Source organism: Dendrobates tinctorius, unplaced genomic scaffold (genome assembly GCF_039654945.1).
Source record: "Dendrobates tinctorius isolate UK_male_01 unplaced genomic scaffold, ASM3965494v1 ptg000044l, whole genome shotgun sequence".
Taxonomy (NCBI): Eukaryota; Metazoa; Chordata; class Amphibia; order Anura; family Dendrobatidae; genus Dendrobates; species Dendrobates tinctorius.
In genome coordinates this window covers 31,969,988-31,993,384 of record NW_027361712.1, presented here as the reverse complement: position 1 = coordinate 31,993,384, position 23,397 = coordinate 31,969,988, and the positions used below count along the sequence as shown (strand labels likewise).

Sequence of the window (23,397 nt, the reverse complement as noted above, 5' to 3'; positions counted from 1 at the left end):
TCTATTGCCTCCTCTTCTGAAGTTACAAAAACTGCAAGCACAGAGTCGTCAGTGCAGGCCTCTGGTCAGGAACAACACCTTTCTTTGTGTCCTTCACCCACACCAAAAGTGAAGGATGCTGCAGCACACACTTCAGATTACTCCATGGAGCTCTTTTCACATACCATTCCTGGGTTATCGAGTCAAATCCTGAATTCCCGATTCCAAGTTGAATCTGACATGGAGTGCACTGATGCACAGCCACTGCTAGATGATTCTGCTGGTACATTCACCCACAGCACTACATTCCCCTTGCACTCTACAGAGCAAGAATGGGACACTGATGAAACTCAGGTGCCCTTTCCCGCATACTATACCACCTTACACGGTGACACAGAGGAAGGTGCAGATGAAAGTGCCGGTTCCCTGAGTAGGTGGGGGGGTCCTACTCGTGGACGACGGCAGTGGCACAGGGCCCCTCATAGTACGCAAAAGTGTCTCTGCCAGTGGGAGGGCCCACTCACTGTCAGACATACCGTCGTACTGAGGAGCCCTGTGACAGTGCTGTCGCCCACGAATGGACCCCACATGCTTGCTCAGGGCCACAGCACTTGCAATACTTGCCTCTCCCTGCTCCACCGCCATGACGTCTTCCGCCTTTCCTGACAGTGACATTCAGGTTAGAGAGCGTGATGACATCACGCGATGACATCACGTCTGTATGCCCTCTACCAAAACAGTACAAGTGCAGAGAGCTTGAAGATGGCAATGCTGAGGCGTCCAGAGTAGAGCAGTGCCCAGCGAGGAGAGGTATTTAATTTTTTTAAATGTTGGGAGCATTTTTTGGAGAGCAATATACACTGGAGAATGATATATGGGGCCCATCATACACTGGAGCATCATCCATTTGGCCCATTATACACTGGAGCATTAGAAATGGGGCCCATTATATATAGAGCATTATTTGGGCCCATAACACACTGGAGCATCATCCATGGGGACCAACATATACTGGAGCATTCCCCCAAATGGGGGACACCAGACACTGGAGCAACATTTATGGGACCCATTATACACTGGAGCATTAGAAAAGGGGCCCATTATATATGGAGCATTATTTGGGCTCATAACACACTGGAGCATTGTCCATGGGGACCAACATATACTGGAGCATTCCAAATGGGGGACATCAGACACTGGAGCAGCATTTACGGGGCACATTATACATTGGAGCATTAGAAATGGGGCCCATTATATATGGAGCATTATTTGGGCCCATAAGACAGTGGAGCATCATCCATGGGGACCGACATATACTGTAGCATTATGTGGAGATAATCATATACTGTATGGAACATTATATGGGACCAATTATTCTGTATGGAGAAATATTTGGAGCTCATTATTCTGTATGGCGCACTAGGTGGTGGCCATAATACTGTATGGAGTAATATACTGTCCATTTTTTGAGCTATTGTAGAATTTAAAATAGATATCAGTCATGTCATGTAAGCAGTGAAGTATTTTTCATTGTACTATACCTATATTTCTGTGCCGTATTGGAGCATTTTGAATTGTGGTATGTGTTAAAAGGTTGCACTGACACTCTTTGGCCCAGGGACACGAAAACCTGGAGCCAGCCCTACCCATCCACAACTTTAGCCAAATAACCCCCAGTTTTCAATGCGTAACTATTATTATAAAGTAAATTAAGGTTGCCAAGCTTAAGTAATAAGAATTGATGTCGTTGGCATTGAAATGGGCACTGTAGGTGTGCTTACTGTCCCCCACTCCCTGCCGACTTTGCTTCCCCATTGACTTGCATTGGGTTTCGGGTTTCAGTCAGACCGCGACTTTTCCCTATAGTCTGCCGATTTCGTTCGACCCGACTTTTAAGAAAGTCGGGTTTCATGAAACCCGACTCGACCCGAAAAAAGGCAAAGTTGCTCATCTCTAGTGACATCTCATTTGCGATTTTTTTTCTCAGCCGATATTGGACTGAGAAAAAAATTGCAGCATGAGGCGTATTGCTATGATTCTCGGACGAGACTCGCCAATGCAAGTCAATGAGTGCAAGAAAAAAATCGGACAGCACTGGGCTATACAGTAAAATCATATATAGATACTTATATAGATAAGTAGATGGATCATAGTAGATTAGATACAATTAGATAATATAGATAGTAATAAAAAAATAGTAATAAAAGAATTGAAAAATGCGTGTATGAACTAATAAGGAGCATTATTTTTTATAGTTATAATCCTATCTTTTGTAAAATGTATTGCTCTGTCTATTCTTTGTAAGGATTTGGCTCATCTGTGTCTAACACCCCACATGGTTTGACTAATACATCCCCCACCAGGAACAGATGGGCTGAGATTACAAGAACTTTAATCCAGAGTAAGAAGTGACACAGATGAAAAGAAACAGCAAGGAGCCTATTCACAGTGAGATACACATAAACATAATTTATTGGCCTGAGCAGTTATGTCCTTCAGGATAAAGCAGCTATTATCTTAAAATACTCACCATAACCTTTTCATGCCAAGGACTGATGTAAAGCTGCATATGTAACGTATCTTAAGACTAGTCGAGTAATTTGCGAAAGATTGAAGATGTCACTTTTTGATGAGACTTCTTCGGACCTTCCCGTAAAAGACACTGATTGCCGGCCGGCAGTGATTTCTGCTATACAAGGTACTGTATTCTAAAACTGTCACTAATTTTATACTAAAAAAAAGTATAATTTCAAAGTTGTTATTGATTTCATTGACCTTTCATCTACTTTACAGTTGTAGCCAAAGGGACTCACTTCCAGAGGTATCTAACTCCAAAGGCTCCTAAAGGGAAAGGTAAGCTACATTCTAGAGTTCTGCTAACTTTGGTGACAATCAGTGTAATAGAGGACCTGTTAGCACTCTTGACTTGTTAATTTGAAGTAATCCTAGTATTTTCGATCCTGGAAAATCTTTTCCCAGAATACCGCATTGGGTTGTTCCAGTTTTTTCACCCAGAAATGTATGAATAAATGGACACCTAGGTATCATTATTCTCTGTGTAGGTGCAGTGTCCTTCACAGGTTGTCACTATGCCAGACTAAAATATGGGCAAACACTACTGACACTGACAAGGTAAATGGTGAAGCCCAGTCATTCATTTATTCATATCCATTTCCTGGAGAAATAACACAGGAATGGCACAGATTTCTAAGGATTGTTACATTATGAGTAGTATTAACTAAGATATGCATAATAGGTCATATGTAATGCTTATGTAATATTGTATGCCATGTCAAAAATGGAGTTAATACTAGAAATGGGCAAAAAGATTCCTACTGCCCTGGTCCACTTCAATACTCCATGGCAGCCACAGCGTAAGTGTAAACTTACTCAGAAGAAACTCAAATGCTTTCTAAATGTTTCCAAAAAAATTGATTTGCCATGAATCGCAAGTGCTCCAATTGCCCTGAAAAGCCAGCGATATCACTGTGAGGTCTAATCACACTGAATCCAACTTATTTCAAGATTATTAACACAGCATTAGCAAGCAATGTCAAACTGACAAAGAAGCAACAAGACGAACAAACCCCAAAAATGCAATGAAAATTTGGCCACTCACTTAATATCCAATTTTTAGCAAATAGTAAGAAGCATTAAAACATAACCTTTAATAAATAAGACTAAGAAATAAGCCACAAACTATGTAAAAACTGGTGAAACACAAATCACAGTGGAGATGGAGCAAATGCATCAATATTCCATTGGTGGTATACCCCATCTACTGTATACTCTAAATAAGAATAGAACATTCATCACCAGCACTGGTGATAGAAGAGATGTTGGAACCAGAAGCTCTGGTTCAGTTTGGCAATATGGGTGTGTGTTCTGTATTGCCGGTGTTAACAGCTCCATGCTCCAACCAATTGGAAAGCACCACACCATACTAAATCTTCTAACTTACTGCTGGAGGCTGCCAGATATATTATTGTGCTTCGCTGGTTTCTGTACCATCTGTTTAGCTCCTTGTTGTTTCATTGCGCCTTCATTTGACTTTTATGCTTTCTGACTATTCTTACGGATCCTGATTTTGTCCTTTATGCAACTTCTCAGCTTTGACCCTGCTATGGCCCTTCCATAGCTGGCAATCCACTGGACAGCGTTGTAAGTCCAGGTCCATGTATAGGAGTTAAAGGGTGTTGGGGTTTCTCTGGAGTCTGCCAGTCGGAGTGGCTTGTGCCAAGTCTGATCGAGGTAGCCTTTTTGAGACCTGTGACCTCAGACAGACGTTACATTATATGTGGCCCAAACTAATAGTAGATCCCCTCCAAAGGGTGATGGATCAAATGCAAGACCTGGTCCATTTAGTCCATGGTCTTGCAAAGTGGATTCATCATCATGAATATACTCAGACCTAAGCCTCTGCAGCACCTCCCTTGATTTTTCTGGTGCACAAGGTTAACTGTCCTGAATGATTTACAGGTGACCGTAAAGTTTTGTTTTCCTTTAAGGAAAGCTGTTGCGTGTATTTCAGGTTCCACCAACATACATCTGGTTAAGAGATCCAGCGTGAGGGACTCATCATATCCCTACTGCAGGGAAACCCCAAAGATTGGGTCTTCTCCCTACCCACTGATGCGTCAGAACTCTCCTCTGTATACATGGTTTTTGAGGTCTTAGTGCTTCTGTATGACAACCCTGACCAAGTAGCCTTTGCTGAAAGTAAATTAACTGCACTATGCTTGCCGAGGATTTTTGAACAGAGTTTCGTCATTGGACCACAGACACACAGTAAAATGACCAGGCCCTTTGCTATCGGCTTCGCTCCGTACTCTCTGACCAGGTTAAGGACTGGTGGTAACTATCATGTTAAGTTTATATAAGCTGTCATGTGTTTTCTTGCAACATTCACATTCATTAGTGGCATATTATATGGCAATTCTGTACAAAATTAAAAACAAGAGGCTATACATCTATTTGAAATTTTCTAATTGAGGGTATTAGTGTGTGTGTGTAATTTGTGCAACTGCTCATTAGGGGCAGGTATCTTACTATTTTTCAACATATTATGAAACTTTCTATTCCCTGAATGAGACATAGTCATAGTCTCTGTTTCTCAGACTCATTAGATGCACAATAATTACGGTTGGTACGGAAAGTATTCAGACCGCTTTAAATTTTTCACTCTTTCTTTCATTGTAGCCATTTGGTAAATTCAAAAAAGTTCATTTTTTTCTCATTAATGTACACTCTGCACCCCATCTTGACTGAAAAAAAACAGAAATGTAGACATTTTTGTAAATTCATTAAAAAAGAAAAATCAAAACATCACATAGTCATAAGTATACAGACCCTTTGCTCAGACTCTCATATTTAAGTCACATGCTGTCCATTTCCTTGTGATCCTCCTTGAGATGGTTCTACTTAGACTTGAGCGAAACGGGTCGGCCAAATTCAGAATCTGCCGACTTTTGCTAAAGTTGGGTTTCATAGCGTGAGGTCGGCCATGAGGTCGCCGACTTGAGCGCCAAAGTCACGTTTCCCACAATCCTTCCAGCGCCTATTTTCAGACAATCATGAAGGACACACACTGTAGGCAACGCGATTACGTCGGCAGAAGCCCCCACAATGTTAGAGAAGGGCATGCAAGTGATTGGCTGGCTTTGTGTGGCGTCACAGTGCCTATATAAGGCCGTGACCGCCTACCGCCATCTAACTTCTGCTGATCTCAGCATAGGGAGAGGTTGCTGCTGATCGTTCTGCTAGACGAATCTGCTGGAAATTTCTCCCACAGCACTACATTGCCTTCGCAGTCTATTGAGCCAGAATCAGACCCTGATGAAACTCAGGTGCCCCTTCCCGCATACTATACCACCTTACACGGTGACACAGAGGAAGGTGCAGATGACATTGAAGATGAAGTCATGGATGACCCAGTTGTTGACCCGGATTGGCATCCATTGGGGGAAGAGGGTGCTGGTGACAATAGGTCAGAACAGGAGAAGGATCCGCAGCAGGCATCGTCATCGCAGCAGCGGTTATCCAGCAGGCCCGTAGCTGTAAAAAAACTTGACAAGAAAACTAAAAGAGTTGCAGGACAGCTTGGCCAGACGGTAAGATTAGCACAATGTGCAAGCCCTGAAAATTTGTACCATAGTAGGAAGAGTGCAGTGTGGCACTTTTTTGAACAAAATCCTACTGATGAGGCAAAGGTTATCTGTAAGAAGAGCCGAAGGACCTTTCAGCAGAGGGAAAAATCTAAGAAATTTGAATACAAGTTGCATGCTTAGACATTTAACCAACATGCACTTGCAAGCGTGGACGGACTACAAAAGCTCAGGTAGCACATGTGCACCTGCTCTGACTCAAGTTAGCCGGCAACGCTTCATCGCTTCTCCCACTGTAAGGCCACCGCTAAGCACACCACCATCAAGAAATGTTGAGGTGTCGTCGCTAGGCCAAACCAGTCACGCAAACACAATATTTTCACGAGGAATCACTGGATCTAGGCCATCAACACCATCACCAACCCCTTCTCAGTCCATCATGTCCAATGCTAGTTCCCCCATATGCAGCTCTCAAGTTCAGCTCACCCCACCAGACACTCTGAGTAGGACAAGAAAGTACTCATCCTCTCATCCGCGTACACTGGCGTTGAATGCCTACCTTGCCAAACTGATCTCATTAGAGATGATGCCCTTCCGTTTGGTAGAAAGCAAAGCTTTCCGAGAGCTCATGGCCTACGCTGTCCCACACTATGACCTACCCAGTCGGCACTTCTTTTCTCGAAAAGCCATCCCTGCCCTCCACCGGCATGTGAAAGACCGCATTGTCCATGCACTAAAACAATCAGTGAGTGGAAAGGTGCACCTCACAACAGATGCATGGACCAGTAGGCCTGGCCAGGGCCATTGCGTGTCCATCACTGCGCACTTTGTTAATGTGGTGGATGAAGGCTCCACAGGGGACAGCGGCGGTGGAACAGTGCTGCCTAGCCCACGGTATAGGAAACAGTTGGGTGTAGGTGTTCGACCCTCCTCCTCCTCCTCCTCCAGAAGCGAAAGCTCGTCGACAGAGCGCAGTCGCACGAGCACTCCATCCACATCTGTCAGTGTTGCACACAAGGTGTCCCACTATCGAGCAGCTAGTGGTAAGCGGCAGCAGGCTGTTTTAAAAATGATGTCTTTGGGCGACAGTAGACACACCGTGGAGGTACTGGCTGGGCATTCTACATCTTGAGCCAGGCAAGGTAGTCAGTGATAATGGGTGGAATTTTGTGGCAGCCATAGCCCTTTCAAAACTCACACACATGTCTTGCCCGGCTCACACCATGAACCTGGTGGTGCAGTGCTTCCTAAATAATTATCCGGAGTTAACAGCCCTGCTCCATAAGGTGCGAAGACTGTGCTCGCGCATCCGCCGCTCAAACGTCCACTCCAGTCATATGCAGAAGCTGCAGCGATCACTCAACCTCCCCAAGCACCGCTTAATCATAGACTTTGCTACAAGATGGAACTTCACCATGCACATGGTTGAGAGGCTGTGCGAACAGAGGCAGACCATGATGCATTTGTGGGAGGATACACGGGCAGGCAGTTTGAGGGCAGACATGGAATTGTCGGGTGTGCAGTGGTCAAAGCTGAAAGACCTCTGTAAAGTCCTTCAGTGTTTTGAGGAATGCACACGGCTGGTAAGCGCAGACGACGCCATCATAAGCATGAGCATACCACTTATGCGTCTGCTCATGCAAACGTTGACACACATGAAGGATCAGGCGTCTGTAGCTGAGGAGCAACAGGAGGAGAAGGAGGGAAGCCTTGATGTCAGTCAGCCATTGTCTGGTCAGGGAACTGTCATGGACGAGGTGGAGGAAGAAGAGGAAGATGAGGAGGAGGATGAGGGGGATGACTATTTTGGGGAGGAGGATGCTTCTCAGGGGGCAAGAGAACATGTGGGCATGCCAAGGTCAGGTACAGGGTTTGTGCGTGACTGGAGGGATGTGGATTTGCCAGAAAGTGCTCCTCCACCCACCACTGGCAGTGCAGCATTGACACCTGGAACATTGCCCACATGTGTGACTATGCCTTGCGGATCCTAAAAAGGGACCCCCCGCATTGCCAAAATGATGAGGGATGACAGCTACTGGTTGGCCAGAATCCTCGATCCACGCTATAAAGGCAAATTACACAACATCATGCCACAGGAGAACCTAGAGCTAATATTGGCTAACAAACAAGCAACTCTGGTAAACAGGTTGATTGAGGCATTCCCAGCACACAGCAGCGGAGCTGGCTCTCCCACGAGCCGTAGTGGGAAAAATGGAAGAGGTGTTCGTTGTGCACACAACCGAACTGGCGTTGGAGATAGGGGTTTCCTGACCATGTTGTGGTCTGATTTCTCAAGTCCCGCACACACGACAGCTAATACAGAATCGATTGCAAGTGACAGGAGACAGCAGTTGTCAACTATGGTTACAAACTACTTCTCCTCCCATATCGAGGTTCTCCCTCACAGGTCATTCCCCTTTGATTATTGGGCCTCAAAACTGGTCACATGGCCTGAATTGGCACAATATGCCTTACAGGAGCTCGCTTGCCCTGCTGGTAGTGTGCTATCTGAAAGAGTCTTCAGTGCTGCTGGATCAATCCTGACAGAAAAAAGGACCAGTCTGTCGACCCAAAATGTTGATGATCTAACCTTTATTAAAATGAACCATGCATGGGTTTCAAAAGATTTTGTCCCACCTTCCCCTGATAACACATAGTTTGCCAGAAAAAAGGCTCACTTTTGCCCTCCTCTTCCTCTGTCTTCTCCAATTCCTCCATTTGCAGCAGCTGAAAGTCCAGCCTACACATCAACATATGCCATTTTTTAAACCACTCGAAATGGGCTGCCCCTCCACGCCAGGCCCGGAGTCAACACCTGCCGCACCCGGGCAAGTGCTGTTGCCCTGAACAGGTGTGTGGCCCAACCCTTGGAGACGGCACTGGCACAGGGCCTCTCATAGTACAATAAAGTGTCTCTGATGGTGAGGGGGCCCACTCGCCGTCAGACACACTGGCATACTATGAGGGGCCCTGTGCCAGTACCAGTGCCCACGAGTGGGTTCCCCCTTGCTTGCTCAGGGACACAGCACTTGAAATACGTACCTCTCCCTGCTCCACCACTGTGTAGTCTGGCCAGTTAAATCAGTCACAGAGACGGCCACTACAAATTTGGTGTACTGATCGATGATGGTTAAGATGTAGCTATGTCCTGTCCTGCTGGCCTCTACCTTCAGATTACCAATGGCTACCATTTGTAATGGACGTCAACTCCCAATCGGATGCAATGGTGCTTTATGATCACCTTTCATATTTTTCATAGTCACAGACATGTGACATTCCTGCCACCATTTTTCAATGTGTCCTGTCATGGCAATCCAATAGAATCCCCTACGGCCTGTGGCTTGTGTGTTTTGCACTCCAAAGTGACCAGAGAGATAATGATAGGCAGTGAGAACCATGTCTACAGCTCTCCCTGTGATCACAATTTGATGGAGATGAGTTACGGTGATGAGATCAACGCAACTGCGATACAGCAACCCTTTCTTCACTAATTTGTGTTTTAGCTGTATCCACAGTTAAAGTTATTAAGGGTCAGTATCGCCTCTGCGAATTCTTCTGGGAGGTTTTCCCGTGATTACAAATTCAAAAACATCTAAAAATCACTCGAATTTCCGTCTGTACTTTTATCCATCTACCTTCCTCTAGCGGAGAGTCTGGACTGGCAGACTGACACTGAAATATAAACGAAGATTTCAAAGTACTCCAACACTATACACTGGTGTTCGTTTCGAATACATTTCCCTTTTTCTCATTTTTATATTCGGGTGTAATCCATACTGAGCCCTTGAGAGCTTGTGTCTTACTCTGGTAAAATATAAGGAGATTTAAAATGACACCAACACTATATTCAGCTGACCGATTGTAAAATATTACCCTTTTTCAAGTTTTTATATTCTTGTGTAATCCATACTGAGCCTGTGAACGTCTGTCTGTAACTCCAGAAATATGTTTGTAGATTTAAGATTAACCCAACACTGTATACAGCTGTACGCTTGTGATACCTTACCCATTTACTGCTTTTTATATAGTGGTCAGAGTATGTTTCTGACTCTGGAAGTATCTACTGAGATTTACAATTACCCCAACACTGTATGCAGCTGTACGCTTCCGATCCATTACCCTTTTACTGCTTTTTATATTGTGTAATCCATATTGACCCTGTGTTAGGGCTGGCGGAACGCACCAAATTATAAAATAATAGTAGGTGCGTTCGCAGCCCAGGGTCCACCATACAGAGGTGGTACACTGCTGCTAAGTAATGGCGGAAGAATTAAGAGGTGAGAAACCAGTCACATGTGGGTTACGTCACCCAATGTGAACAGGGGCGAACTCTGTTAATGCACAGAGCCGCACAACCGCTGAACGTAGATGCCGGAGCCTGTTAAGCTCACAGAGCCCGGCCAAAAGAGCGCACAGTGTACGGCCACAGAACTCTATGCCAAGGACACGGGGTTAGAGTCCTTCTAGGCCCACTGAACGCGCGGCGTCACTGCCGCGAACACCGCTATAGACGCTGGCTATGGAGCACGTGCACTGAGGCATGCCAAGTCCCTGGTGAGGACTGATGCCTGACTCAACCTCTGTCCTACCTATGCCTAAGTCTGGGCGCTAGCAGGCTAGGCTGCACAACACATGCGTACCAAGGGTAGGGGTTTCTTAATGAGTCATTCACCAGAGACATTCATGCGTGCATACATCACTCACTCCACATAGTCTGTAAATACAGTCTTATCCTAGCGCATGGCCGAGCGGCCATGCCAACCTTTTATAGCCGTGAGCATCCGGGACCTTCCTGGCTTCTCGGATTGGCCAATCCGAACAGGAGCAGGACCTGAGCATGTGACCTTCGATCTCCAATGGGAGATCACTCCACGGGCATGCTCAGTGGCCCGACATGGGGACTTAGTTCCTGGAGAATCTCACTGCTGAGCAGCATGTATTGTCATAGCTGCGCCAGAGGTGGCAGCAGCAAGCAAACCCACGGAGCTGGTCTGGGCAGAGCGCCTGGACCGACGAGTTTGCTGAGCAACCTCCTCTGTGGCTGGAGAGGAATGGGAGACCGCTGGAAGTAAGGCTCAGGATTCTTGCTGTGCAGCGACAGAAATCCAACACCTAACACCCTGAGAGCGTCTGTGTCTGCCTCCTGAAAAAAATAAGGTGATTTATAATGTTTAAACAATACTATATGTACCTTGTATCTAGTGATACCGTAACCTTTTTATATTCTTGGCTAATGCATACTGGGACTGAGAGCGTCTGTATCTGCCTCATGAAATGTCTACGGAGATTTAGAATGTTTAAACTATACTATATATACCTTGTATCTGGTCATACTGTACCCTTTTTCAACTTGCTACATTATTGTCAAATCCATACTGAGTATGTGAGCATATGTGTCTGCCTCCTGAAATACATACGGAAATTTTTTTGTATTTTAAGCAGACTATATATACCTTGTATCTGTTGATCCAGTACCCTTTGTGCCCGAAAATTCTTCCTCCAACTAATACTCAAAGTGCATCAGTGACACCTGGATGATTGGCACACATGTGTGATTATTTCTTGTGGATCTTCTTTTTATATTATGGTATGATCCGTACTGAGCCTGTGAGAGGCTGTGTGTTACTCTTGAAATATATATATAGATCGCCAAATGACCCCCAACACTGTATACAGCAGTACGCTTGGGATCCATTCCCCTTTTACTGCTTTTTATATTGTTGTGTAATCCATACTGGGCCTCAGAGCATCTGTGTCTGCCTCCTGAAATAAATAAGGAGATTTTGAATGTTGAAGCTGTACTATATATACCTTGGATCTGGTAATACTGTACCCTTTTTCTACTTTTTAGTTTGTTGTCGAATCCATACTGGCCATGACAGCATCTGTGTCTGCCTCCTCAAATATATATGTAGATTTATAATGTTGAAACTATACAATATATCCCTGTTATCTGGTGTTAAAATGAAACGCCACGCCGGGCCGGGGGTTACTCAGTACTGGGCCTTTCAGTCTCTTTTAAGGGGGAAGTATGTCACGGTGGTGATTGGGACCCGGTCCGTGGCCCTGGGTGTCCAATAAAGAAGATGACAGTTCAGATGAGGGGGAAGATGGTATGATAATTAATTTGGAAAAGGGGGATCGTGACGCCACCCATGGTACTCGGCTAGGGTAGCCGACGCTGCAATGCAGATCCTCTGTGCCGGTGTTAAAGCAAACAAGATGATGAAGCTCTCCACGAGCAGAGCTGTATCCCAGGGCAGTTGAGATGGTGTTTGTGAGCCGTTGACGGTGATGGTGAGTGTAGCGTGTGTAGCAGGCGAGTTGTAAAAGCCACCAAGGACGCAGTTGGGTACAGTTTCTGAGTTTTTCCTCAAAAGTTTTGTGCACAAGATGACCCGATTGGTACTGTGTCATCCGAGGGAGGGGTCCGGCAAACTCCAATGTAGATCAGGAACACCTGTTAAAGACTCCACCTTGTGTATCCTTTCTAGGCCGTGTCTCTGCGCTGATCTCTCCCTTCCTTCCTGCTGTGCGACTTCGCAAACAGTGTCCCAAGCCGGCAGCCACGGATCACACCGGGCGACGTGGGTCAGGCTCCGGGGTCCTTTATTCCAACTGCTGCCTGTTTGAGTATTGAATGCGGCTGCGACTGAGTCACTTAAAGTTACCTCAGCCTCCGTCTTTCTAGCTGAGCCCTGTATTTATCCACTACCTTCAGGAGCCACCTTCCCCAACGAGGCCTGGTCCTTCCTTCTCCAGAAATGGGCTTCACAGCTGGCTTATTGCACTTCCCGTGCCCCAAGGACCCCTTCCTTCTAGTCTAGGAGCTTGGACAAGATTTTTCTCTCTTCTCTGCCCTCAGCCCTCTCACAGCAATCCTGATCTTACTCTGTCCTGTCACCGACTGACAACTCTCTAGAAAGATCCATTTACCTCAGACTGGCTCCACCCATCAACTGTCAGCTTGCTCTCTCTGATTGGACGCCCACAATCACTCCACAACCTAAGCTCCTCCCACTGTACCTACCTTCCACATTAACCCCCAACACCCTTTCCTAGTCAGTCTGGGATGAGGCCATCCTCCCGTCGGATACACCCAGAAAGCACTGACTAATATGTGTGTGTGTTGAATGCAGGGCTAGGAGTCCTGAGTGGTGATCCCTCCTTACATGAGGGTGGGATACCACACCTTTGGATGAGGTGCAGTACCTCTGTGGCGACCGTACCCTCAGGGGCGCCATAGTACCCTTTCTCAACTTTCTATTTTGTTGTCGGATCCATACTGGGCTGTTGTGAATTCACTTTCTGGCCTACCTCTGGTTACTAGTGAAGGTAGTGGAGCTGGTTATATTGACAGAGGGGTCGTGAGTTCTCTTTCCGGTCTCCCTCTGGTGGTTACAGGAGGTAATGGAGCTGATCTAATTAACAGAGGTCTGCCACCTGATAATGAGGAGGACGATTGGACATCTGGAGTCTCGGACTGGATTTAAGACAGCCGACTCCCTCTATACCTGCTGGTGATTTTTTCCTGCCTCCTGAGGTCTTAGTTTCCAGCTCAGTCCCTGCATGCTCAAGCTAAGTTTTCTTTTGCTATTGTTCACATTTGATTTGGTTTTGTCTGTTCAGTTTTATGTGATCAGCCAGCCCCGGCTGGAGCTGTGCTAAATTTCGATCCTTATGTTACTGCTTGTGCCAGTTTGTTTTTGTCCCTTATTAGATTGGCCTCTTTTTGCTCTGCTTTCAGAATATGCCAGAGTGCTGTTATAGTGGGCGATGTCGAGTGACTTCAGTATTTTTCTATCAGACGTGTTGGACATTTTTTGCAGAGTTTTTTGTGTGATTGCAGACAGTGTCTTTCCTTTCCTGTCCTGTCTAGTTAGTGTGGGCCCCATCGTTTGCTCAGCCTATTTTCCTACCTGCGTTTGTGTTTTCATCTTGTCTCACCGACAATATATTTTTAGGGGCTATCTATTCCTTTGGAGTCTACTCTGGGACAGTTTAGATTTCCCCTATCTTGCTTTAGGCTTATTTAGTTCTCTGGCTGTATCGAGGCGTCTAGGATCATCGTAGTTACGCTCCACGGTTACTGCTAGTTGTGTGGATAGGATCAGGGGTCTGCAATCTGCTTAGTTACCAACCTCTCTGGTTTTCTGTGGCTAGCTTGGTCTTGCTTTTCTCCTCGGTGACCCAATCATAACACTGGGCCTGAGAGCATTTGTGTTTGCCTCCTGAAATGTATACGGAGATTCAGTATGTTTAAACTATACTGTATATACCTTGTATCTAGTGATAATGTACCATTTTGCAAATGTTTATATTATTGTCTAATCCATACTGTGCCTGTGACCATCTCTGTCTGACTCATGAAATATATACGGAGATTTACAATTATCCCTAGACTGTATAGAGCTGTCCGCTTCTGAAAGAGTAACATATATCTGCTGGTATTTTTAGTCCATTTTCACAAAAATTATTAGGTATGGTGGAAGAGGCCGCGGACGTGGGTGTGGGGGGGCCATCTGGTACTGATGGTGGTGGTGGTGCATCTGCTGGTATTGCCAAAAGCACAATAGCAGCTAAGGCAGGAGGTGTTGAGCCTGCGTCATCAGCTGGCACAAGAAGGCCTTTAAGGCTCCCTTTTCTGGGAGTAGGTAAACTGCTTATAAAGCCGGAGCATCAGGAACTGGTTTTGCCTTACATTGCCGAAAAAGCCTCCAGCTCTATCGCCTCCTCTTCTGAAGTTTAAAAAAATGTAAGCACTGAGTCATCAGTGCAGGCTTCTGGTCAGGAACCACCCCTTTCCTTGTCTCCTTCACACCCACTAAAAGTGAAGGATGTGGCAGCCCACACTTCAGATTACTCCATGGAGCTCTTTTCACAGGCTATGCCTGTGTTATCAAGTGAAATTCTGAAATCCCCAGTCCAACATGAATTGGAGATGGAGTGCACTGATGCACAGCCACTGCTAGATGATTCTGCTGGTACATTGACCCATAGCCCTACATTCCCCTTGCACTCTACAGAGCCAGAATATGACACTGATGAAACTCAGGTGCCCCTTCCCGCATACTATACCACCTTACATGGTGACACAGAGGAAGGTGCAGATGAAAGTGCCAGTTCCCTGAGCAGGTAGGGGGGTCCTACTCGTGGGCGACGGCAGTGACACAGGGCCCCTCATAGTATGCAAAAGTGTCTCTGCCGGTGGGAGGGCTCACTCGCCATCAGACATACTGTCGTACTATGAGGGGCCCTGTGCCAGTGCTGTCGCCCACAAGTGGGCCCCCCATGCTTGCTCAGGGCCACAGCACTTGCAATACTTACCTCTCCCTACTCCACCGCTGTGACGTCTTCCGCCTTTCCTGACAGTGACATTCAGGTTACAGAGCGCGATGACATCACATCTGTATGCCCTCTACCGAAACAGTACAAGTGCAGAGAGCTTTAAAATGGCAATGCTGAGGAGTCCAGAGTAGAGCAGTGCCCAGCGAGGAGAGGTGTTTAATTTTTTTAAATGTTGGGAGCATTTTTTGGGGAGCAGTATACACTGGAGAATGATATATGGGGCCCATCATACACTGGAGCATCATCCATTTGGCCCATCATATACTGGAGCATTCCAAATGGGGGACATCAGACACTGGAGCAGGATTTACAGGGCCCATTATACACTGGAGCATTAGAAATGGGGCCCATTATATATGGAGAATTATTTAGGCCCATAACACACTGAAGCATCATCCATAGGGACCATCATATACTGGAGCTTTCCAAATGGGGGACATCAGACACTGGAGCAACATTTACGGGGCACATTATACACTGGATCATTAGAAATTGGGCCCATTATATATGGAGCATTATTTGGGCCCATAAGACAGTGGAGCATCATCCATGAGGACCAACATATACTGTAGCATTATGTGGAGCTCATCATATACTGTATGGAACATTATATGGGACCTATTATTCTGTATGGAGAAATATATGGGGCTCATTATTCTGTATGGCGCACCAGGTGGTGGCCATAATTCTGTATGGAGTAATATACAGTCCGTTTTTTGAGCTATTGTAGAATTTAAAATAGATATCAGTCATGTCATGTAAGCAGTGAAGTATTTTTCATTGTACTATACCTATATTTCTGTGCCGTATTGGAGCATTATGAATTGTGGTATGTGTTAAGAGGGCGCACTGACACTCTTTGGCCCAGGGCACACGAAAACCTGGCGCCAGCCCTACCCCCCCGCCACAACTTTAGCCAAATAACCCCCAGTTTTCAATGCGTAACTATTATTGTAAAGTAAATTAAGGTTGAGAATCTTAAGTAATAAGAATTGATGTTGTTGGCATTGAAATGGGCACTGTAGGTGTGTTTACTGTCCTCCACTCTCTGCCGACTTTGCTTCCCCATTGACTTGCATTGGGCTTCGTGTTTCACTCGAACCACGACTTTTCCCAATAATCGGCCGATTTCGTTCGACCTGACTTTTTAGAAAGTCGGGTTTCATGAAACCTGACTCGACCCGAAAAAAGGAAAAATCACTCATCTCTAGTTCTACTCCTTCATTGGAGTCCAGCTGTGTTTAATTAAACTGATAGGACTTGATTTGTAAAGGTACATTCCTATATATATAACCTCACAGCTCACAGTGCATGTCAGACCAAATGAAAATCATGAGGACAAAAGAACTGGCCAAGGAGCTCAGAGACAGAATTGTGGCAAGGCACAGATCTGGCCAAGATTACAAAAGAATTTCTGCAGAACTCAAGGTTCCTAAGAGCACACTGGCCTACATAATCCTTAAATGGAAGACATTTGGGACCACAAAAAGTCTTCCTAGACCTGGCCGCCCAGCCAAACTGAGCAATTGTATGAGAAGAGCCTTGGTGAGAGAGGTAAAGAAGAACCCCAAGATCACTGTGGCTGAGCTCCACAGATGCAGTAGGGAAATGGTAGAAAGTTCCACAAAGTCATCTATCACTGCAGCTCTCCACCAGTTGGGCCTTTATGGCAGAGTGGCCCAACGGAAACCTCTCCTCAGTGCCAGACATATGAAAGCCCACATAGAGTTTGCTAAAAAACACGTGAAGGACTCCCAGACTATGAGAAATATGATTCTCTGGTCTGATGAGACGAAGATAGAACTTTTGGGTGATAATTCTAAGCAGTATGTGTGGAGAAAACCAGGCACTGCTCATCACCTGCCCAATACAATCCCAACAGTGAAACATGGTGGTGGCAGCATCATGCTATGGGGGTGTTTTTCAGCTGCAGGGACAGGATGACTAGTTGCCATTGAAGGAAACATGAATCCAGTACAGAGATATTCTGGATGAAAACCTCTTCCAGAGTGCTCTGGACCTCAGACTTGGCTGAAAGTTCACCTTCCAACAACACAATGACCCTAAGCACACAGCTAAAATAACAAAGGAGTGGCTTCAGAACAACTCTGTGACAATTCTTGATTGGCCCAGCCAGAGTCCTGACCTAAATCCATTTGAGCATCTCTGGAGAGACCTGAAAATGACTGTCCACCAACGTTCACCATCCAACCTGACGGAACTGGAGAGGATCCCCAAATCCAGGTGTGAAAAACTTGTTGCATCATTCCCAAGAAGACTCATGGCTGTACTAGCTCAAAAGGTTGCTTGTACTCAATACTGAGCAAAGGGTCTGAATACTTATGACCATGTGATTTTTCAGTTTTTCTTTTTTTAATAAATTTGCAAAAATTTCTACATTTCTGTTTTTGTTTTTCAGTCAAGATGGGGTGCAGAGTGTACATTAATGAGACCAAAAAAATGAAGTTTTTTGAATTTACCAAATGGCTGCAATGAAACAAAGAGTGAAAAATTTGAAGGGGTCTGAATACTTTCCGTACCCACTGCACATCACTGGTTTTCACATATAATTTATATGCATTTGAGTTGCAGATTAACCAATCTTCATTTCTGTATAATTTATTAGGAATTCTTATCTCATTTGGGAAAATTATTTTGAATTTCCTATATTTTAAATTATATTATCTGAAGCGAAATATATGTATACACATATGGTTTGATCCTATATCCTCTAATGAACCTCTATTTATATATGTATGCATAGAAATGCATGCAGCCACACACTCCGATCCCGAGTGCCGGCGGCAGTGCTGCATATTAAGATGCGAGACTCGTACGAGTTTCTTGCAAGTCTGAAACCCGGCGTTAAATTATTCCTTCCTGGGTTGATGAACGGATGTCTTGTGAATATTCTTTAATCTTTATATTCAGTTTTGTGTTAATGAGATTCTCGTGCCCTAAGGCAGAGTTGGTGTATGTGTGCTCTGATTAGGTATTCATAATGCAGACAGCTGACAGGTCACTGATCCCTCACTCACCTGCCCCCTAGTTTGCATAATGAATATCTGTATATACTTAAAAACAAATCATAGCAGCTATCAGTGTATATAGCTGTGATCTGTTAGCGGCTACTGCACAGGCGGCGCCATCTTGGAGGAGGAATTTTTTTTTCTCCAGCAAGACGGCGCCGCTGGTGCTTGCACAGTAGCAGCTATCGGATCACAGTTTCACACCGATAGCAGCTACTGCGCAGGTGCTGCGGGCGCCATTTTCAAATTGATTTTTTTCCATCTAGCAGAATAACCTGAATAAAAGGTATTATTGGCACCAAAAACACGTGATTTTGCTGCAGAGCAGGTGCCATGGCTGGAACCTGCCTGCAGAAGCCTGCAGAGGGATCAATGACCTGTCAGCAGTCTGCACTTTGAATATCTAATCAGAGCACACATACACCAAACCTGCCTTAGGACACGAGAATCTCATTAGCACAAAACTGAAAATAAAGATTGAAGAACAACCATGAGACGGATTTAATCAATCAAGGTATTATTTTAATCAGTATAATGGCGCTGACCTGACACTGTCTGTAGGTTACTGTGCACAATGCTGCTGACAGGTTTCCTTTAAGCAAGTTAAAGATGAAATGATCTCTAAAAGTCCTAAAGTTAAAGATTATACATTTCCTTGGTATTTTAGAAATACATGCATGGTTAATACCTAGTAATCATTAATTGTTGGCAATTAAGTGGGCCTTCAAGGAATGGTGCCACTTCCTTGCAGGTGCCAAACATGAAGTCATTGTTATCACTAAAATGTGTTCATACATATGTACAGAGCATGGGAAACAAACAAGGAAAATTAGAGCTGCTAACACAGGAAGAGAGATATGATGTCATAGGCATTACTGAAACTTGGTGGGATGATACACATGCTTGGAATACAAACCTTTAAGGCTGTAACTTGTTGCATTTTATGTTAGGAAAGTGTATATCTCCACACAGATCCAAGTTTCAGAGAATGGTAGCGCTTTAGAAACTGTTTGGGTAAGAATACAAGGAGAGAAGAAAAGAGAGAACACTATTGTATGTGTTTACTATAGACCACCTGGACAGACTAATCATATGGATGAACTCTTTTTACATGAGGTGTCTCTGTTCTCAAATAAGTACAACATAGTGATCATGGGAGATTTCAACTATCCAGATGTGTGTTGGGAATCTCTCCCCAACAAAAGTAATGAGTCCAGAAAATTCTTATCTTCTCTCGCTGACAACTTTATCTTTCAAAGGGTAGAACAGAGAACAAGAAGATTTGCCATCTTGGACCTAATTCTAACCAACAGAGAAGGAATGGTTGAGGACATAAAGGTGGCTGGGAATTTAGGAGGCAAAGTAGGGATGGACATACCACTGGTGTAGATGCACAGGGGCCCCTATGGAGAGGGGTCCTGATCAGCTGCTTAAATATCTTGCTCTCTCACAGAGCCAGTGGCAGCATATCCACTTAGGAGAGGAAGGGGGCCCGTACCTGAGTCTTTTGATGTCATAGAGGAGCGTGCACTCTGCAGAATAAATTAGAAGGGTCCACATTCCTCTCCCCTTAGATGATGGTGCAGCTGGCTCTATGATATAGGAGCCTGAGATTCCTGGACTGCACTTCTCAGCGTTCAGGCACAGACAGGATGACAGGCCTTGTAAGTGTGTCTGATCTCAGCCAATCCTGTCTCCTGCCTCTTCACTGCCTCTGACTGCTGCTTGGAACAGCCTCTGAGCAGTCAGTACAGCTGACAACTCTTCTTTCTTCTGAGCAGTTCTGAGCTGTTGATGGAGATTATGGGTATAGGTCTGGACAGTATATGTGGTTTAAGGCCCTGGACCTGGACGAACCGAGTGTCAATCAAGTTAAACCTCGCCCCAATCTGTTGAAAGGCAGAAACAACCACCTTATTTTTGCCCAGCTGGACTTCAGCAGGCAGAAAAAATTGTGTACTAATCAGGGAGGAGATATCTACAACTGGGTTGCTAACTTCCCCGCCACCCAGGCTCCCAAGTTTTCCGGTGGCTGTTTACAGTGAAATAGGGAAGGACACATGCCCACGAAATGGCCCTTTTTTACTACAGTAAAAATATACTCTCCTTTGCGCCGAACAACAGACTGCTTTCCAGAATGAGTTGCCCCACCCAACTGCATAGGTTCCTCATACAATCAAATAAAAAGTAGCACTCTGTAGTGCTATAGCATGCAAACATGAAATATGAAATATAAAAATTGAATTGCATTACTGCACTAGAAATATGAAAAATTGAGAATGCTTAGCGCATAAATTGGCCAATTCATGTGTACCTGGCAGCCATGATAAGGCGATTCTCATTGCCAGGACCTAATGCCAATCCTTAGACAGTCTACATCTCTATGCGAACCTAATGTGAATACTCTCTTAGACTGAAGTCTATATCTCTATGGAGGGGTAGGATCCTGCTGCAATTAAAAATGCCTGAGGCTAAGGGGCGGAGTGCCAGTCAGAATGCTAATGCATACAAGTATCCAAAGACTGACTGTCACATCCAAACATAAATTGGATCTGAACAGGTGCTTACTTAGAGTAGCCAACTCATTTACAGTCAAACAAAAAGTAGCACTCTGTAGCGCTATAGCAAGCTAACATGAAATATGAAAATTGAATTGCATTACTGCACTAGTAATATGAAAAACTGAGAATGCTTAGCGCATAAATTGGCCAATTCATGTGTACCTGACAGCCACGATAAGGCAATTCTCGTTGCCGGGACCTAATGCCAATCCTCTCTTAGACAGTCTACATCTCTATTGGAACCTAATGTGGATCCTCGCTTAGACTGAAGTCTATATCTCTATGGAGGGGTAGGATCCTGCTGCAATTACTGTAAAAATGACTGAGGCTAAAGGTCCCGTCACACCTAGCGACGCTATAACGATCCCGACAGTGATACGACACGACAGGGACCGTTGCCGCATCGCTATGTGGTCGTTATTGAGATGTCAGACAGTCCAATCTACCCAACGACGGAGCAACGATCTAGCGTGTCATAGCGACCTTTGTAACGATGTCGGTGGTCATTGGGACCCTGTCACATTGCATGTTCCATTGACGATTCACACCTCGATGATGGATGTACTGTGTGACGCTGTATTTGCACAGGCGTGGATTGCGCTCCCTTTCTCACGCCCTCTCAGCTCTGAATGGTGGACGCTACCGCGTCCTGATTGGCCGTGCATTTAAAAGAAGGTGACGTACTAGCGCTCCATTTCATTCAAAAAATACCAACCATTAACTGGCTAGAGAAGCAACGAAGATGGAAAAGCAGATGATCCAAAATGGAGTCGCAGCCGTTGGACAAAAACAGGATCTCAACTTGGACACACCCGGATCAGGAACAAAGAACTGAAGCGCTACTTTGTTAGCTTCTTTTAAAAGGAAGCCCGCCAATCAGGACGCTGTAGTGACCACCAATCGGAGCCGAGGTAGGCGTGGAAACGGGAAAGCTAATCCCCGCCTTGTCTTGCTTCTGAGTCGCTAACGAGGTCGTTAGGCTAGGTGTCAAACGTGACGACAAGCGACTCAGCGGGACATGAGCGACCAAAGAAATGTCCAGACATTTCGGGTACGATCAGCGATACCCGGCAGGGGGGCTGGTCGCTGGTCACTGTCACACACAGCGATCTCGCTGGTAAGATCGCTATAACGTCACAGTTCTAGTGACTCAGCAGCGATCTCGCTAGCGATCTCGCTTAGTGTGACAGGGCCTTAAGGAGTGAAGTGCTTAGTCAGAATGCTAATGCATACAAATATCCAAAGACTGACCGTCACATCCAAACAGCATCAGACTGGAGCACCTTGGGCCCACCAGAGAAAATTATTTTTGGGGTCCACTATGTAGCTACTTAGAAATAAATACAATATCAACAATTGTGTGGTAAAACGCGTTAATATCAGGGTATAATATAAGGCAGTACACATGTTAATTATGTGGCAGGGGTTGGGGTAGCCCCCTCATAGAATATAATGTATCCCAGTCATAGAATATAAAGTAGCCCCCCCTCGTAGAATATAATGTAGCCTCCATCATGGACTACAATGCAGTCCCCCTCATGGAATATAATGCAGCCCCCCTCATAGAATATAATGCAGCCCCTCTCATAGGGTATAATGCAGCACTCCACAAAATATAATGCAACCCCTCATAAGGTATAATGCAACCCCTCATAGAACATAATGTAGCCCCCTCATATGGTATAATGCAGCCCCCTCATATAGTATAATGCAGCCCCTCCACAGAATATAATGTAGCCCCCTCAGAGTATAATGCCACACCCTCATAAGGCAGCCCCCCATAGAATATACTGTAGCCCCATCATAGGGCATAATGCAGCCGCCCATATAGTATAATGTAGCCCCCTGAGAGAATAATGCAGCCCCCACACAGAATATAATGCAGCCCCCCACACAATATAATGTAGCCCCCTTCATAAAGTATAACAAAGCCCCCTCATAGGATATAATGCAGCCTCCCTCATAGGGTATAATGCAGTCCCCTCCACCTCCATCATTGTTCTCCCCCTCCACCCCCATCATTGTCCTCATCACCACCTCCATCATTGCCTTCTCACCCACTGCCCCTATTAATGCCCATTCCACCACCTCCACCATTGCCCATTCCACCACCTCCATCATTGCCTCCTCCCCACCACCATTGTCCTTTCCACCACTACCATCATTATCCTTTCCACCACAACCATCATTGCTTTCTCCCCCATCATCCCCATCATTGCCTATTCCAACACCTGCATCATTGCCTCCCCCCACCACCAACATCATTGTCCTTTCCACCACAACCATATTTGCCTTCTCCCCCACCACCCCATCATTGCCCATTCAACCGCTTCCTTCCTCACCACCCCATCTTTCTTTCCATCACCAACAACATTG

At 45.3% G+C, this 23,397-nt stretch overlaps 1 protein-coding gene across 1 annotated transcript in view; it reads left to right on the top strand.

The window, feature by feature from the left end:
* Nucleotides 1-23,397, top strand: part of RPGRIP1 (RPGR interacting protein 1) — a 95,710-nt gene that overhangs the window by 6,134 nt on the left and 66,179 nt on the right. Inside the window, exons 2-3 of the mRNA XM_073575536.1 lie at nt 2,773-2,832; nt 19,212-19,292. Of these exons, the coding sequence (XP_073431637.1) occupies nt 2,773-2,832; nt 19,212-19,292 (141 nt within the window). The remainder of the gene's footprint in view (nt 1-2,772; nt 2,833-19,211; nt 19,293-23,397) is intronic.